At 42.0% G+C, this 19,119-nt stretch overlaps 1 protein-coding gene across 1 annotated transcript in view; it reads right to left on the bottom strand.

Moving 5' to 3' along the window:
* Positions 1–19,119, bottom strand: part of LOC124016429 (VPS10 domain-containing receptor SorCS1-like) — a 149,537-nt gene that overhangs the window by 63,377 nt on the left and 67,041 nt on the right. Inside the window, exon 2 of the mRNA XM_046331988.1 lies at positions 3,337–3,404. Coding sequence (XP_046187944.1) covers positions 3,337–3,404 — 68 coding nt within the window. The remainder of the gene's footprint in view (positions 1–3,336; positions 3,405–19,119) is intronic.

Genomic DNA, 19,119 nt, shown 5'->3' with positions numbered 1-19,119 from the left:
TTTTAATTCCAGGTTGTAAGGCAACAAAATAGGAAAAATGCCCAGGGGGGTGAAAACGTTTGCAAGCCACTGAAGCTACCTTTTTCTTAGTGGACATAGCAGCCTATCTGATAGCTGCCTATCCAGTCATGTTTAAAGGTTTTCTTTCTCGAACAATTTAGGGACTGAATGGACACGCAACAATTCACAGCAGGAGAGCTTCACAATGTGTTGAACTATGAAACATTTCAGTAGGGAAGATATTCATAGAACACTGACATGAGCAGATTACTACTACTCCTGGACGATATGTTGGTCCTGTTGAGTTGGATTGGAGTCAGGGATATCTAAGATATCTATCTATTATCATCTCTAAGAGGTTTCAGCATCTGGCATCCAGGCATCTGTAGGCTGTAATTTTACATCACATTGCTCTGCTGCAGTAGCACAGCCGATGACATGACTTTTCTGAATTCCCTCCAGACTTCCGACTGAGTGATTAAGTGACAAGGTACATACTGTGAGTGTTTCTTCAGTTAGCACACTATAAATGCCCTTAGGAGCTAGAATCTCCAGTATGGGAGATCATTTTTGGCTACCTACACAAAGTTGAAAAGGGTACACCAAAGCAAATTCCCCATTGATCACATGCTAATGAAATATCCCACCTGGGTGTTTAATACGCAAATCATCACACAATGTACATCAAAAGCTTCTCTGTTTCTATACCTGTGCACCTATTTAATAAGACTAAATAATTAAGGAGCAATAAACTGCTCAACCGCCAAGGGAAGATACTCAGAAGACTTAGATGAAAAGAGGAGGCAGATCTGAATAACTTAAAAGAAAGTATTGTTGCAAGAATTCGATGATCATTGTTGGGGTAGACGGTACAGTCTGGCTTCATTTCGCTCACATCCCCAAATCATCCCATTGAGATATGGGACCCGTCCATTGAATACTATTCACAGGAATTAAGGATCTTCTTCCATAGTTTAAGGTCAGGGCCTTCATTAAAATTGACAGGCTGACTTTCAGATACTTGAAGGCATTGGCTGGTGTCTTGACCTTTATTGAAAAGTCAACATCTGTCCTGCCATGTGGGCCAACAGCATGGACGCCGTGGTATAAACAGACTAACGGTCTCTCCGGACCCAAAATCTTCTTAGCATAGCTGTGATCTCAATTAACAATTAACATTACGGACAGAGAGAAACAGAGCAAAGTTTATGAGTACGATCAGTTGTTGATTCATGGTTATGAACTATCATGTTCTGGAAGTTTCTGACTAGTATTTAGATTGATCTCTCTCTAACTCTTTTTCTACACGTTTTCTCTCAACCTCCCTCTCTGTCTCTCGGTCCCAACAGGACTCATATGAACAAAGTCGGATATGATATTTTGTGCCCTTGTTTTGTATATTCGGAATCCCAGCACTGTGGCAAACGTCACAGTGACGTATCAGAAACCCAGCCAAGCAGGACATGTCTCATACAACGGGTGGGTTACTGCTCTAACTGCCTTCTCACGGCGGAGGGATATGACTCGGCTGAATGAATGCCAGGTCACATCTCAGAGGCTTGGGGATGTCAATGTTCTCCTAACACCCTGGACTATTTACTCTTCTTAATGACTACATCTGACTTCAATTACTTTAAATGCTGACAAAAACACCTGGCTTATTTATCCTTGTTCCTCCCCTGTGGCTCATTTTGAAGAGCTTCACTGTCGGTGAATGTTGAAATATATATTTTCTAAAACAATTCATTTTGGATTATTCTTGGAGACTGACTCGCAGAAGCAGATTGTTCTCTGCTCTGTAACTACTTAAACAGAGCTTCGCGATTGAACAATGTCTTAGGTTAGATACTGGATATCTATTTTGAAAGATTTTGTGTCACTTTGATTTTCCAGCAACTGACTCATACCTTGACATTCAACAGTACGGGACCATTAAAGAACACTGCTAATCTTCGCAGATATTCAAAGAGTAAACCAGCTCGCTTTCTCTAGCCTCAAGGAAAAACCCTACATACCAGTTGTCATTGTCAGACTTATTTTAGTTTGAATATCTGTCTGAAAACCTCCTCAAACATGAAGGGAGTGTCACGCCCTGACCTTAGAGAGCCTTTTTATTCTCTATTTGGTTAGGTCAGGGTGTGACTAGGGTGGGCAATCTATGCTGTATTTTCTATGTTGGCCTGGTATGGTTCCCAATCAGAGGCAGCTGTCTATCATTGTCTCTGATTGGGGATCATACTTAGGCAGATTTTTTTTGATTTTGTATAGTTGCTGTGTAGCCTGCAGAACTTTACATTAGTTTTGTTTGTTGTTTTTTGGTGTTCATTTGAAATAAAGTAAGATGTTCCCCTACCAGGATGCACCTTGGTCTCCTCATTCAAACAACGAGCGTAACAGGGCAGATTTGTTTTGTGTTCTGAAGAGAGGTATTAACCTTGAAATCCCATAGCCACATACAGATAAAGGGTTTTAGCTGGCAATCTAAACAAGTCAAATTACTGGAGTCTGTACTGGAGTCAAACATGATGCAGTATTATGTGTAACACATACAGATAATAATATAAATATGAATTGAACAGATACAAAAATAGGGTTTTATAGTTTTCATTAAATGTAGGTCTTGGAATAACAAAACACAACATTAAATTAGGAAAGTCTGTTCATTTTTTCATCTCTCTCGCTCTCTCTCCACCACAACCACACCCTAAACAAAATCACTGAGTCCCTCTCTTCTCCCCTTCTCTCCTTCCCTCTCTCTCCTTCCCCCTCTCTCTTCCTTGTCATCAGCCTGGCACATACAACAGGTTCCATAAACACACGCAGGAGCTGCATCACTATAATCTTACAAGAATCATTAAACTTTCATTGTATTGACACACCAAATTGCCTGAAAGGACTGCAAGCTCTTGCTGTGTCACCACTACAGTCACCGCTAGCAAAACGACAAGAAAAACGGCAACAAAAGTAATGAATGAAGACAACCTTTTCGGTACTAAAATATATTGATGGTGGTTATGGCTTATAGCTTCAAAGAGTAGAGACTAGTCTTCTTTCACCTGAGGAACCCTGCCCAATGCTTAGTAGTGCAATGCTGATTTATCTAGCAGTCTTGTACAAAGCAGTGAGGGAGAGAGAAAGAGAAAAGGGGTAGGGGAGAGAAAGATGGAGGGGAGAGAGAGAGTAGAAAAGAGAAAGAGGGTGTAGAGAGACTGCACTATTGTTCCTATGATGATTCTGAATACGTGTCAGAGGAGGGAGGGAAAGAAAGAGGGAGAGAGGAAGCGAGGAAGTGAGAGAGACAGAGAAGGAGATATGAAGAAAGGCTACTAGTCTTACCTCCACAAGGTGCTCTCTGTAACACTCCCCAGGTGAAAGTCCTTGAGTTTGGTCAGATTCAGGAACAACTGGAAACAAAAAAACACATCACAGGTGTTATAAGTATGTAATAAGCCTTTAACTCAAAGCTATTAGATAATAAACAGAAACATTTAAGTATGCCACAGGTTATTCTCTTAGAAGACATGACCGACTGGGCAAACTTAATCTATATTCTCTTAGAAGACATGACCGACTGGGCAAACTTAATCTATATTCTCTTAGAACACCAACCTACGTATTCCATAAAAAACAATCAAAACCAGAATTAATACCAATAACAGGTGTTTGTTTATACATTGGCATGTTATGATTGTCCCTTTGGCTCTGTCTTTAACATGACACTAGACAACGGGCACATTGCCAACCTGTATCCCACTTTGAACTCTCTCTCTCTCTCTCTCTCTCTCTCTCTCTCTCTCTCTCTCTCTCTCTCTCTCTCTCTCTCTCTCTCTCTCTCTCTCTCTCTCTCTCGATCCCTCAGTGCTGCCAGTCTTGGCCCCTGACAAGCACAATCCTTCAGTCCGTCTCTCTGTTCAGATAGCTTTGATCTGAGCGGTTTGTAGAGCGGGAAAGAGAGCGAGGAGGGAAGGGGGTCATTGATAATCCACTGTACACAGTGACGGGTGAATCACAGACCAAGATGGCTGACCATATTCTAGAGACCCAGTGGTCAGACTTGATATCAAAACAGAAGACCAGAGAACTCAGTGGGTTTTTTATCTATCACTGAATCCCAAGTCAACCCTATGCACTCCTGTAGGACATGTTAAACTTGTATTTGACGTTTAAAAAGGCTTATGTTGTAACGTCGTTCTTCGTTTGTCGAAAGAGAGTCGGACCGAAATGCAGGGTGGTGGTTACTCATGTCTTTAATGAATGAATCGCGGTACATGAAATAACAGATACAAATACAAAACAACAAAATGGAACGTGAAACCTAATTACAGCCTATCTGGTGAAACTACACAGAGACAGGAACAATCACCCACGAAATACAAAGTGAAACCCAGGCTACCTAAATACGGTTCCCAATCAGAGACAACGAGAATCACCTGACTCTGATTGAGAACCGCCTCAGGCAGCCAAGCCTATGCAACACCCCTACTCAGCCGCAAACCCAATAACTACAAAACCCCAATACGAAATACCACAACATAAACCCATGTCACACCCTGGCCAGACCAAATATATAACGAAACACAAAACACTATGACCAAGGCGTGACATATGTAGTTTGTCCATTTCCACTTTGAAATTTCAAACTAGATTTCTTCCTTAAGAAAATTGTATGAGCACCTAAAAAATGTATCTTTATAATCCATATAATAATTCACATTCCTGTTGCTGCAGAAGTATTTTCCTGATCCAAATAAAGATCCTACCCATGTGCAGTTGAAGTTGGAAGTTTACATACACCATAGCCAAATACATTTAAACTCAGTTTTTCACCATTACTGACATTTAATCCGAGTAAAGATTCTCTGTCTTACGTCAGTTAGGATCACCACTTTATTTTAATAATGTGAATTTTTTGTATATATTTTTTTATTTCACCTTTATTTATCCAGGTAAGATAGTTGAGAACAAGTTCTCATTTACAACTGCGACCTGGCCAAGATAAAGCAAAGCAGTGCGACAGAAACAACGCAGAGTTACATGGAATAAACAAGCGTGCAGTCAACAAAATAGAAAAAAAGAAAGTCTATATACAGTGTGTGCAAATGGCATGAGGTAGTATGGCAATAAATAGGCCATCGTAGCAAAGTAATTACAATTTAGCAGATTAACACTGGAGTGATAATAATATCTATGAGGGTGCCCATGTTTACGGATTTAGGGTTGTACCTGGTGGTTTCCTTGATGATTTGTGTGAGATTGAGGGCATCTATCTTAGATTATAGGAATGCTGGGTTGTTAAGCATATCCCAGTTTAGGTCACCTAACAGAACAAACTCTGAAAATAGATGGGGGAAAATCAATTCACATATGGTGTCCCGTGCACAGCTGGGAGCTGAGGGGGGACTATAACAGGCGGCAACAGTGAGAGACTTATTTCTGGAGAGATACATTTTTTAAATTAGAAGCTCGAACTGTTTGGGCATAGACCTGGAAAGTATGACAGAACTTTGCAAGATATCTCTGCAGTAGATTGGCCCCTTTGGCAGTTCTATCTTGACGGAAAATGTTATAGTTGGGTATGGAAATCTCAGAATTTATGTTGGCCTTCCTAAGCCAGGATTCAGACACAGCAAGGACATCAGGGTTGGCGGAGTGTGCTAAAGCAGTGAGTAAAACAAACTTAGGGAGGAGGCTTCTGATGTTAACATGCATGAAACCAAGGCTTTTTCGATTACAGAAGTCAACAAATGAGAGTGCATGGGGACACGCACGTCCTGGGTTTACCTCCACATCACCTGAGGAACAAAGGAGGAGTAGGATGAGGGTACGGCTAAAGGCTAGCAAAACTGGTTGTCTGGTGCGTTGGGGACAGAGAATGAAAGGAGCAGATTTCTGGGCGTGGTAGAATAGATTCAGGGCATAATGTGCAGAAAGGGGTATGGTGGGGTGCGGGTACAGTGGAGGTAAGCCCAGACACTGTGATGATAAGAGAGGTTGTATCTCTGGACATGCTGGTTATACTGGGTGTTGTCACCGCATATGTGGGAGGTGGGACAAAGGAGGAACCTAAAGCATGTACAGTTGGACTAGGGGCTCCGCAAATTTCCGAATATTAGTAGAGAGAATGATTTATTTCAGCTTTTATTTCTTTCATCACATTCCCAGTGGATCAGAAGTTTACATACACTCAATTAGTATTTGGTAGCATTGCCTTTAAATTGTTTATCTTGAGTCAAACATTTTGGGTAGCCTTCTACAAGCTTCCCACAATAAGTTGGGTGAATTTTGTCCATTCCTCCTGACAGAGCTGGTGTAACTGAGTCAGGTTTTTAGGCCTACTTGCTCGCACACGCTTTTTCAGTCCTGCCCACACATTGTCTATTGTAACGGGGTTCTTCTGTCGAAGGAGAGACCAATACGCAGCGTGGTTGAAGTTCATGGTTTTTTATTAAGAAAAACTATACATGAACAAACTACAAAACAATAAATGTGAAAACCCAAAACCAGTCCCGTGTGGTACAAACACTGACACAGGAGACAATCACCCACAAAACCCAACACCAAACAGGCTACCTAAATATGGTTCCCAATCAGAGGCAGGTGTTAGTCATTGTCTCTTATTGGGAACCATATTTAGGCGCCTGTTTGGTGTTGGGATTTGTGGGTGATTGTTCCTGTCTCTGTGTTTGCACCAGATAGGGCTGTTTTGGTTTTTCACATTTCTTGGTTTTGTTAGTCTATTCATGTATAGTTTCTTTATTAAAGAACCATGAATAATAACCATGCTGCGTTTTGGTCCGCCTCTCCTTCAACAGAAGAAAGCCGTGACAGGATGGAGGTCAGGGATTTGTGATGGCCACTCCAATACCTTGACTTTGTTTTACTTATATTTAAAAATATATATATATTTTACCTTTATTTAACCAGGCAAGTCAGTTAAGAACATATTCTTATTTTCAATGACGGCCTGGGAACAGTGGGTTAACTGCCTGTTCAGGGGCAGAACAACAGATTTGTACCTTGTCAGCTCGGGGGTTTGAACTCGCAACCTTACAGGTTACTAGTCCAACACTCTAACCACTAGGCTACGCTGCCACCCCAGCAGAGGAGACAAACAAAGATGGAGGAGACAAATAAAGAGTGATACTGGTGAGACAACACTGTCTTTATATGAATGCCACAACAGTCAGATGGTCACAGTGTCAATAATGATTGACATTACCACCTCCGGGTTGTGTTGTTAATTTCGAGGTTGACGCTGGAATTTGATCATTAAGGATTAGACCCATTATTTAAATTTTCACCGAAAATGACATACGCAACTGCATGTACCTCAGGACCCGATGCAAGGATTGGCATATTCTCGATATCGTTTGAAAGGAAATACTTTGCAGTTTTTGGAAATATGAAATTAATGTAGGAGAATATAACACATTAGATATGGTAAAAGATCATAGAATTAAAAAAATACGTATTTGAAATGCAAGACAAAGGTCATAATGTATTATTACAGCCCAGGCAGCATTGTATGTGCAAAGTTCTATGTGGTCCTTCTGTAGCTCAGTTGGTAGAGCATGGCGCTTGTAACGCCAGGGTAGTGGGTTCGATCCCCGGGACCACCCATACGTAGAATGTATGCACACATGACTGTAAGTTGCTTTGGATAAAAGCGTCTGCTAAATGGCATATATTATTATTATTATTATATTATTCTGATCCAATGAACCATTGCATATCTGTTCACAATGTTGTACCAAGACTGCCCAAATGTGCCTAATTGGTTTATTAATACATTTTCAAGTTCATAATTGTGCGCTTTCCTCAAACAATAGTATGGTGCTCTTCCACTATAATAGCTACTGTAAATTGGACAGTGCAGTTAGATTAACAAGAATTTCAGCTTTCTGCCCATATAAGATAAGTCTATGTCCCGGGAACTATTTTTTGTTACTTACAACTTCATGCTAATCACATTAGACCACTTTAGCGCAACCGTCTGTCGGGGGAAACACCGATCCCATAAAGGTTAAGAGCCCCAAGGACTGGCCTGGACCTCACTGGGGAGCCACTGATGGTTCTCTCTGAGAGATGGTGCCACCACTCCGGGAACACTCTCCTCTTCCTAAGACTGTGAGCAGATGGTTCGGGTGCAGCAAGATTACACTTTCAGAGGGCAGTGTAGAGAGAGAAGAAGAATAACATAAAATAAGAAAATTGGATTCATGCTATGCTTGTAAAATGCAAAGCAAAACTGAGTTTTTCTTGGAGTGTTGATAGTGTGTGTGTGTGCGCTTGCATGTTCTTGCTTAAGAGTGTGTGTGTGTGTAAGTTCCTGAAGGGGCCTGATGTCGTAAGACAAGCTCGCTCTCCTCTGCCAGGGGGTGGCACCACACAGACAGGAAGCAGTTCCCCTCCATGACAGCATGAATAGAAAATTTACATCAAATAACTGGGACACCAGCTGAAATCCCAGAGGATACTTTTGTTGTGTCAGCTTGTATCACCCTCATGAAAATCTTAATCATGTCTCAGAGAATGCCCTGCTCGCCGAACCACAAACTAAATACAAATGGTGAAAGCAATAAATGAGGGGCGGTTTTGAAAAATACTGACCTTTCAGCATATCCTTGTAACATAAGTTGGTTTACATAATGCCAATCTTTTTTTGGCCCTGTTTCGTTGACTGAAAATTGATTCAATGCAATACAGAATGGCACAAACTGTAAAGAACTAAGTTTCACTTTGCGGCCATTTTTCAAGTACACTCACCCCAATTGGCCTGCAATGAATGGAAGAAAATGTCAGCGGCGTTACCCTCCGAACACCCTGGTTGCATTGCAAAATATATTATTCGCATAACAAAATGTCCATGGCCACAAAGAGCAATACAAAGTGCCAAACGCAATTTTGAATGCTGACTTTAGCTATGTGGCGCGCTAATGATAGGTCGCTAGTTCACCACTCCTCCAAGCCAGTCAGAAGTCTAACTGTATTAGCCTGAATGAGTATCTAGTCCCTCAGGAGTGTTAAATCTGTGCTGGGTGGCGGAAACGCTGGCTAATAAAATAACACCTCAGAATGTGTCCTTGTGGATAACTGGTGCTGCATGTGACAACAGTGTCGCATCATGGTTGAATTAACTATACAGAAGCTGTGTTATAGAACATGTCAAAGAAAAATCATTAAAACATAAACGTAGTGTGGGGAACATTAGTTGACCGTTTGTTTTAATATATTTTTCTTGAGACACCTGTATAGGTGTATGTTAATGAGACCTCTACCTGTTTACACAGTAATTCCTCTCATTCAAAGACTTCAGTACCTATTCTATTTTGCATACTTAGAATGTAGCTACACTGTTTAACCCCCATAACCACACTACTGATCTGGTACACTCTACTCTGAAGGCCCAGGAACAGCACCATTTGAATCTGAGAGAGAGAGAGAGAGAGAGAGAGAGAGAGAGAGAGAGAGAGAGAGAGAGAGAGAGAGAGAGAGAGAGAGAGAGAGAGAGAGAGAGAGAGAGAGAGAGAGAGAGAGAGAGAGAGAGAGAGAGAGAAATGCCTCCCATCCCCAACTCCCAATGGGCCATCATGGGGTCAGGCAGGGGTGAGGAGTGACATTGTTCCAAATGACATCATTTTTCAGGGTGGGCTCACTCACAGGCCGGCTGATGTGTCACAGGTCAGTGCCTATACATAATAAGGCCTGTGTCGCTTAGAGAAGGGAACCTACCTGATGTCTCTGGCCTTTTACATTTGGACTTTGACCTCAAAACCTCAGAGGCGCTAAATAACATTTTTTTTGGAATCCAATGCTTCCTCAAGTAGGAAGTCTACAAAAAAAGGCTATGACTGACATCTGACTGTCCAGATCCCCAAAAAAGCAAACCTAAGAGCAGATGACACCAAAATGGCAGCCGAACGAAACGCTTATCTTCATCCAAAAGTGATTAAGGCCCCCAGCCTTTTAGTAATGTGTCAGCGGCCAAGCAACTACTACATCAAGTGGAGGGAGAGGATTGATTATGAGAAAGGGAGATGGGAGATGTTTGATGGCTCTATCCAGGCACACACACACACACACCACAAAAAGAGAGGTTTGATGGTTCTACCCGAGTGGTGTGTGTGTGTTCTATTTAGCTACTGTCGTTGGAAAACAGGATCCCTTTTCATGTCATGATTTGCCTTGACTGACATGTATGCTATAGAGCTGGCAGTAATTGCATTTACTAAGCACCTTTCAAATGGCCCCCACACAATTACTTCAAGCTTACAATTGGCTGGTTCACCCCCCCCCCCCTCCTCTCCTCTGTAACCATTCCCCAGGTTGTTTCTGTAAATGAGAATGTGTTCTCAGTGAACTCATCTGGTAAAATAATGGTTAAATAAATCAATAGTGAGAGAAAAAAAGTGTCTGTGTATGTGTGTGTGTACATAGAGTACATTTGTGTGTGGGTGTGTGCGTGAGAGAGGGAGAGACAGAGAGAAGCAACATGAGCTTGTAGCACTATGCCTAAACCCTGCCTGAAACAAGGGGATGTGCTGGCTGTTAAATAGTCTGTTCGGTAGCATGTTTACGCAGGCTCAGGTGGTAGGGGAAACGGTGGGAGATCTCCCATTAAAATGTAACACATGAATATAATGTGCAGCTTTAACAATTTTTGCCAACGGTCTCACACACACACACAAACACCAATGGAGGCTGGTGGGAGGAGCTATACGAGGACAGGCTGTGGACCAGGGTGGTGGATGGGTGTAATCCCATGGGTTAAGGTTTGGGATAGGGTTAACCATTCAGAATGAGTGCTTAACACAGTATGAAAGAGTAGGTCTGGATGGAGCTTTGCCTGTTCACCATTATAGGGATGATGATTCTTATTGCCTTAGTTACATTTCTAAGTTAAGGATTAAGTTTAGTCACTCATTCTGAATGGTTAAGGTAATGGTAAGGGTTTTGGATAGGGTTCAAACAAAACAATTTAAAACAGTGTCTACGACTGGCATCGAACATACAATCCTATCCCATATCTCTGGATCAGAAGGTTGTGTGTTCTAAACCTTTTCACACGTATCAACAAACGGGTGTGATCTTACTGTAGTGGTCCCTGTCGCGTACGATCCAACGAGTGTGATTAGAACTAGGGAGGTAGCCAAGCCAAGGTTGCCCTATGGTGTTCTGCTTCCTACCCTCTATCTCCCTCCTGTCACGATCATTATAATAACTGGACCAAAGCGCAGCATGATCTGGGTTCCACATCTTTATTGCTATGTGAACCTTAAAGCAAAACAATAAACGAACGAAACGCTACAGATATGCTCACAGGCAACTATACATAGTCAAGATCCCACAAACAACAAGTGGGGAAAAAAATATGCCTAAGTATAATCTCCAATCAGAGACAACGATAGACAGCTGCCTCTGATTGGGAACCATACCTAGCCAACAAAGAAATAGAAAACATAGAATAAACATAGAAATAATAAAGTTCTATGGTCAGAATGTGACACCTCCCTACTTTGTCCTACAACACTCCTCTCCCTCTACCCATGCCTCTCCCCTATGCTGCCTCTTTCTCGCTAGTACTTTCCCTTCTAAACTCAATTTTTCCTCCTACCTCCACCTCTATCTGCCCACCTCTGTCCTCCCTTCATTTCTATCTCTCTCCCTCCCACACATCCCTCTCTCCCCTCTTGCTCATTCTCTCTCATCCAAGCCTCTCTCCTCTGTCATCATATCCTTTCGTTCTCTCCCTCCCTTCCTCTGTCTCTTCCGTCCCTCCCTCTCTCTATCACCCCACAGCCCTCCCTCCCTCTTTCCCTCTTTCCCTCCCCCTCTCCACACCTCCCTCAGCCCATCTCTCTCTCTCCCTCTCCCTCTCTCTCTCCCTCCAGCAGAAGGGAGTTGAGTTAGTTACACACTGCCAGGAGGAGGCCTAATTAAAATCAATGTACATTTAGTGAATGCTCGTTAAACCGGAATGGAGGTGCTTATCTGTTTGGAATTTTAATTAAAGACCTCCCATGAAATGTTGAATGACAGCGTTCTCATCTATCACTACTATTGTTTTTTCAAATGTGATTGATTGATCACACCACTGTCATAGGTTATTACACAAATACACCTGAAACATACACAACACAGTCAATATTTATTTTCATTTAACTAAACCATCTCAAGAGAAATAGCTGCTTTTCGTATATATTTGTAAGATGTAACCTTTCACACCAACTGAAATGCACTAGTTTCCACATGTTCCCATTAAGTGGCACATCCCAACACCACATTCTTCCATCTTGATCTGAATTCTTTGTGGTCGCATTCCACTTCATAATCACTTGTCATTAACACCTTTTCCATTTCAGATTAGAGTCAGAATAATGCAACCCTAATCCCTGGCAAACAGGAACTCTGGAAAAGCTAACTTAATGCGAACTTACGTGTCATCAAAAGTGTTCTTTCAATACTCTCTGCTCTGTATGTTTGACATTTCCAGAGTGAGGGCACAAGCTGTGTCTTTCTCTTACCTTACATTATGGTCACCCTTTTTTCCCTTCCCATGGTGCAACTGTCTCTCAGGCTGGAGATAGCCCTTGAGGTAATTCAAGCGAATCAAACGCTATCTGGCTGCACAGTAGAATCCTTGGTGGGGGTTTGAACGTGCACACTGAGGAAGAAGGATAAAAGCACAAGCCAGGCCTGGCCGACCCAGACACTCTCCCTCTCTCTCTCTCTCTCTCTCTCTCTCTCTCTCTCTCTCTCTCTCTCTCTCTCTCTCTCTCTCTGACTCCATCTTATCTCCAGTCTTGAGTGGTGAGATATCTTTTCTCTACCTTCATCCTTTTCTCTACCTCCATCCTTTTCTCTACCTTCAACTTTGAACCGTGAACCTCTGGCCAGAGACTTTAATGTCTCTCATGGTACATTAATCACAGGACAAATACTAAAAAAGTAAAGGACTAAAATACAAGAAAGTAAAGAGTAGGTGCCAGAGAAAATGCAGGGTGATGTGAGACCAGGTTTGGAGATATACTGGGGCGTTGGTATGGTCTAATGCACAGTGTTCATCAGGGTAGAAGACATAAGTAGACTAGTGTCTAAGAACAAGGTCATAAGTGGAGAGTTCACTACAATAGAAGTAGCAAGACAACGGAATGGTATAAATACGGTCTTCAAAGTGCAATTAGATTAATCTTCAACATCTTCTCTGACCGAACACCTCCTGGAACAAATCCCAAACACTTTCACGTTCCCATTTAATTTAACCACTGACATATCATTTGTGGTTACTGAGACATTTTCTACTTTATTCATCAAATGAGGGACAGGAATTAGTTTGGAGTTTGTCTTTTTTCAACTTCTCTTTTTCACAGTTCTGGTATTTTTCTCTGTTCCACCTGTCAGGCAGAGAAGAGGTGAGGGAAAGAAGAAGGGAGTCTTTCTTCACAACAGGCATACCAGTGTGTGTCATTGTCAATCTTCCTCAGAGGTGACACGATGAGGCGACAGCAGGGCACCTGATTAACTCTGAGCCGCATCTCTTAAAATTGTAATTATATTTTTTCAACTTTGTTCTTCCTGTCAGTCACCTAGCTGTATCCAATATGGAGGAGGAGTTGGAAAAAATAAAGATGACCCTTTTCAAAGTGGAGTGTTACCGATAGTGTGCCGGTGTAGTCATAACATCTGTCAGGTGCAATTAAAAATGCAATATGTTGTCCTTTTAGAGGCCTGCGTTGAGATATGGTTTCTCCCTCAGCAAGTGACCCCGGGGGGAATGGTCACTGTCATCCATCAACCAAGTGATCCATTGGCTCAATGTGATACGGCCCACTAATAACGCGGCTTGACTTGGCGGGGGCCACCCGCCAGCATTAACATTCTTATAAGGCAGTGTCAGGGAGGTAGACAATGGCTGTTGTGCGTTACCGTGCCAATCCTTTCCCACCATCCCACCAGCCACGATGCCATCCATTATTGCTATTTGTGTCTGTTTATGATTGATCAGCCATTTTGGAGAATAGCTTTGGCAGTAGTTGCTCCCTGCACTTTTTAATAATTATGTCTTTCCAGAGTAAACGATGAGAGATGTTGGCGAATCACAGAGGGGATGAAAACAGTGTGTTTAATACACTTACAGGAAACATAGTCTGTCTGTCTGTCACAGATTCATTTCCATTATCTTCCCCTGTTGAGAGACATGGTCCTGAAGGCAAATCTGTACACTATTTTAATGTCAGAACATGAATATCTAACTCCATATTTACAATAAACCTAAAATAAAATAAAAAATAAACCTTAGGAATAAGAAAACAAGCAAAGTGTTTTTTAATTTTTAGGAGATTTTAAATAATTTATTGTTCAATTAGAGGACTATTTTTTCTCATTAAAAACACAACTAAGCCAGAATCAACAAAAATATTATACTGAATATTACTATGGTGTCCATATTAGGGCAGCATACTGTAGCTCAGTGAAAAGACACCCCAGAAAAGCGGACTAGGCCTGGGATACACTCGCAGGGTTGTAGGGCAATCACTATGGAGGTTCACAGCTAGCGCTATGTTGATTTGTGCAGATTTGAGGTCAGTTATTGCTACAGTGTAGTGGGGACAGCCACTAAAGACCGATTAGTTAGCCCCTAGAGCTGAAGGCTATGCAGTCTGCTCTTGAGTCATGCAGATGACCAAGGTTCAATATTTGATCCATCACAACTGCATAAAGAAATAAGTCGGGTTAGCTGAAGGCTATGGTACCAACTGTACTGTCTATACCATTGAGCTTTGGAGAGATATTTAGTGGTTACCCAAACTGTAGGTCTATGAGCACTAAAGAGCATATGAACCTTTTAAAACATTTATTTCCGTGATACAGAAAGTTGCTTGAATACTATAGTAAAGTGTTCGTCCTACAAGAGAACTATATAAAGGTAAGTTAAACCTCAGGTATCTTTACAGGACTCTAACTGAACAGTCATCTAGTGAAGTTGCAATACTCGTGTGTTAGAGAGACTCTTTATTAACCAATTATAAGTCTAAAAGGTCACAGCCTTGGAGGGGAAAAGATAAAACCCAAATGGGCCCATGTTCTAATTTTGATAAAACAGCCTTTTCACTTAGCAATTCAATCGAGCATGATAATAAGATGGTGTGAGAGATCTGCTCCTTTCTTCTCTCCCTCTTCATCTGAGATTTAAGCAGTGGAGAGAATTGGAACATACTGTAGGTTGTTTATTAACAAGATTGGGCTCCGAAGGATCTGACAACGTTCATACGTTAAGTAGCTTTTCTTTATTCTCAAAAGAGCACTCAAAAACAAAAATGTGACTATTTCAGAAGTTAGCTAATAAGAAAAAGCTGGACAATTTCTACTCTGTTGACAAGTACAACTGGAGCTAAAATAACATATTAAGGCACGTAAATGCATATTTGAGAAAGTATAGTGTTGAATAATGGAAGAGTACAGGTCTATTTTTTGTTCCATAGCAAGATAAACCACAGTGTTCTTTTATTTTTCTTCTAAGGTCTCTGTGTTTTTTTGAAAATTCTATTCCACAACAAACTCAACCCCATTCAAAGAACATGTCATTTTCTAAAATCATTTCACCTCACTCTTTGAAATATTTTTTCCAAAGTAGGTATTCACTGCTTCTGCAATCCTTTCATGTAAATAACACGTCTGCAACAACTAACCGGCTCAAATTACAATCCTCCAAGCTACTATTATCTCCTTAGGCACGTCAAAATACCTAAATATCAGGCCTCCTGTTCTTAAAAGGCTCCAGTTAACGGTATAACTCTGAGTATGAACTAGAAAATAAAGGATGTAATATGGAGGGAGGAGAATTAAGACTATTAAGTCTCTTTAGTGGCTGTGATTCGTTCGACATGGTCCTGTGTGCTGTGCTCCTTGATTTTCAGCATGCCACGTACAGTGCCTTGCACAAGTATTCACCCCCCCTTTTCGTTGTTCCTAATGTAATTTAAATTGATTTTTATTTGGATTTCATGTGATGAACATACACAAAATAGTCCAAATTGGTGTGATGTGAAATTCAAAAGATTATTATTTTTTTAAACGGAAAAGTAGTGCGTGCATATGTATTCACCCCCTTTGCTATGAAGCCCTGAATAAGATCTGGTGCAACCAATTCCTTCAGAAGTCACGTAATTAATTAAATAAAGTCCACCTGTGTGCAATCTAAGTGTCACATGATCTGTCACATGATCTCAGTATATATACACCTGTTCTGAAAGGCCCCAGAGTCTGCAACACCACCAAGCAATGGGCACCACCAAGCAAGACCAAGGAGCTCTCCAAACAGGTCAGGGACAAAGTTGTGGAGAAGTACAGACCAGGGTTGGGTTATAAAAATATATCAGAAAATTTGAACATCCCACGGAGCACCATTAAATCTATTATTTAAAAAAATGGAAAGAATATGGCACCACAACAAACTAACCAACGATCCACCAAAACTCACGGACCAGGCAAGGAGGGAATTAGTCAGAGATGCAACAAAGAGACCAAAGACAATCCTGAAAGAGCTGCAAAGCTCCACAGCAGAGATAGGAATAACTGTTCATAGGACAACTTTAAGCCGTACACTCCACAGAGCTGGGCTTTACGGAAGAGTTGCCAGAAAAAATACATTGCTTTACAAAAACATAAGCAAACACATTTGGTGTTTGCGAAAAAGCATGTGTGGAAGTCCATAAACATATGGAAGATGAGACTAAAATGTAGCTTTTTGGCCATCAAGGAAAATGTTATATCTGGCACACACCTCTCATCACTCTGAGAACACCACCCCCACAGTGAAGCATGGTGGTTGCAACATCATGCTGTGGGGATGTTTTTCATCGGCAGGGACGGGGAAACTGGTCAGAATTGAAGGAATGCTGGATGGCGCTAAATATAGGGAAATTCTTGAGGTAAACCTGTTTTAGTCTTCCAGAGATTTGAGACTGGGACTTGACAAATCTGATCATGACTCCATTTTGCTCCTCCCTTCGTATAGGCAGAAACTGAAAAGAGAAGTGCCCGTGCTAAGGACTATTCAACGCTGGTCTGACCAATTGGAATACACACTTCAAAATTGTTTTGATCACGCGGACTGGGATATGGTCCGGGTAGCCTCAGAGAAAAACAGAGACGAATACATTGATACGGTGACTGAGTTGAGCAGGAATTGTATAGGAGACCATGTACCCACTATGACTATTAAAACCTACCCAACCAGAAACCATGGATAGATTGCAGTATTCGCACAAAAAGCATTTAACTATGGCAAGGTCACTGGGAATATGGCCGAAATACAAACAGTGTAGTTATTCCCTCCGTAAGGCAATCAAACAGCTAAAACATCAGTATCGAGACAAAATGCAAACACTCAGAAACTAGGCGTATGTGGCAGCCTCTACATGCAATCATGGACTACAAAAGAAAACCAGCTTGCTTCTGGACAAGCTAAGCACCTTTTTCACCCACGTTGAGAATAACACAGTGCCACCGACGCAACAAGCTACCAGGGACTGTGGGCTCTCCTTCTCCATGGCCAATGAGAGTAAGACATTAAAGCTTGTTTACCCTCTTAAGGCTGCTGGCCCAGATGGCATCCGTAGCCACGTCCACAGAGCATGTGCAGACCAGCTGGCTGGAGTGCTTACGGATATATTCAATCTCTCCCTATCGCAGTCTGTTGTTCCCACCTGCTTCAAGATGTCCACCATTGTTCCTGTACCCAAGAAAGCAAAGGTAACTGAACTAAATGACCATCGCCCCGTAGCTCTCACTTCTGTCATCATAAAGTGCTTTGAGAGACTAGTCAAGGATCATATCACCTCTACCTTACCCGACACACTAGACCCACTTCAATTTTCTTACCGCCCCAATAGATCCACAGACGATGCAATCTCCATCGCAATGCCCTATCCCATCTGGACAAGAAGAATACCTATGTAAGAATACAAATCGTTGACAATGGCTCAGAATTCAACACCCTAGCACCCTCCAAGCTCATCATTAAGCTTGAGGCCCTGTTCTGAACCCTGACCTGTGCAACTGGGTCCTGGACTACCTGACGGGCCGCCACAAAGTGGGCAAGGTAGGAAACAACACCTCCACTTCGCAGATCCTCAACGCTGAGCACGCACAAGGGTGCATGCTCAGCCCCCTCCTGTACTCCCTTTCCACCCATGACAGCGTGGCAACGCACGCCTCAAACTACTCAATCATCAAGTTTGCAGATGACGCATCAGCAGTAGGCCTGATTACCAACAATGACGAGACACCTCTCACCCAACGTCAACAAAACAAAGGAGCTGATCGTGAACTTCAGGAAACAGCAGAGGAAGCACCCCCCTATCCACATCGATGGGACTGCAATGGAGAAAGTGGAAAGCTTCAAGTTCATCGGCGTACACATCACTGACAAAATTAATTGGTCCACCCACACAGACAGTGTGGTGAAGAAGGCACAACAGCGCCTCTTTAATCTCAGGAGGCTGAAGAAATTTGTCTTGGAAATTTGTCTTGGCAACATGCGTTTACTCAACCCAATCCCATTTGGCCTTTAAGGACATTGCTATATGAGCAAAACAGCCTCTTATGTTGCCTTCGCACTTCTAGTAAACAGTGTAAAACTAAATAACCTTATAAGCGTTAAGAGAAAGACCCTTTGAACAGCCTTATTGACACTCAGTAAGGAACTCCTTTGTGGTTTGAGGTTAATCTTCACAGCTCTTTATCCCATGGTGAGGGACACTTCTCTGCGTGGCCGTGCCAAATCTACTGTATGATGTCATCTCAGATTAGGAGTCTACAGGTAATAGAGCATCGCTGTGGGGACACTGGACTCTGGTGTGTGTGTGTGTGTCCAACAAGCTGTTCTCACCATCCCCAGTAGAAATATACTAGGCCTATACTTTTCCATTTGGAGAGTGAGAAGTCAATGTTTCCAGCATGAATGTGAATGTTCATGACACAGCACAGTACTCTGATGACTCTGTATAGACAGTGTGAAATGCCATGTGTTCACAGTGACGTGGATAATTTTTTACAGAGCAAACCACAGCAGACGAGGACAAACTCATGACCCGAATCAGTTTGGTACAGTACATG

The sequence above is a fragment of the Oncorhynchus gorbuscha genome, linkage group LG26, assembly GCF_021184085.1.
Source record: "Oncorhynchus gorbuscha isolate QuinsamMale2020 ecotype Even-year linkage group LG26, OgorEven_v1.0, whole genome shotgun sequence".
Taxonomy (NCBI): domain Eukaryota; kingdom Metazoa; phylum Chordata; class Actinopteri; order Salmoniformes; family Salmonidae; genus Oncorhynchus; species Oncorhynchus gorbuscha.
This window is presented reverse-complemented; position numbering and strand designations above follow the sequence as displayed.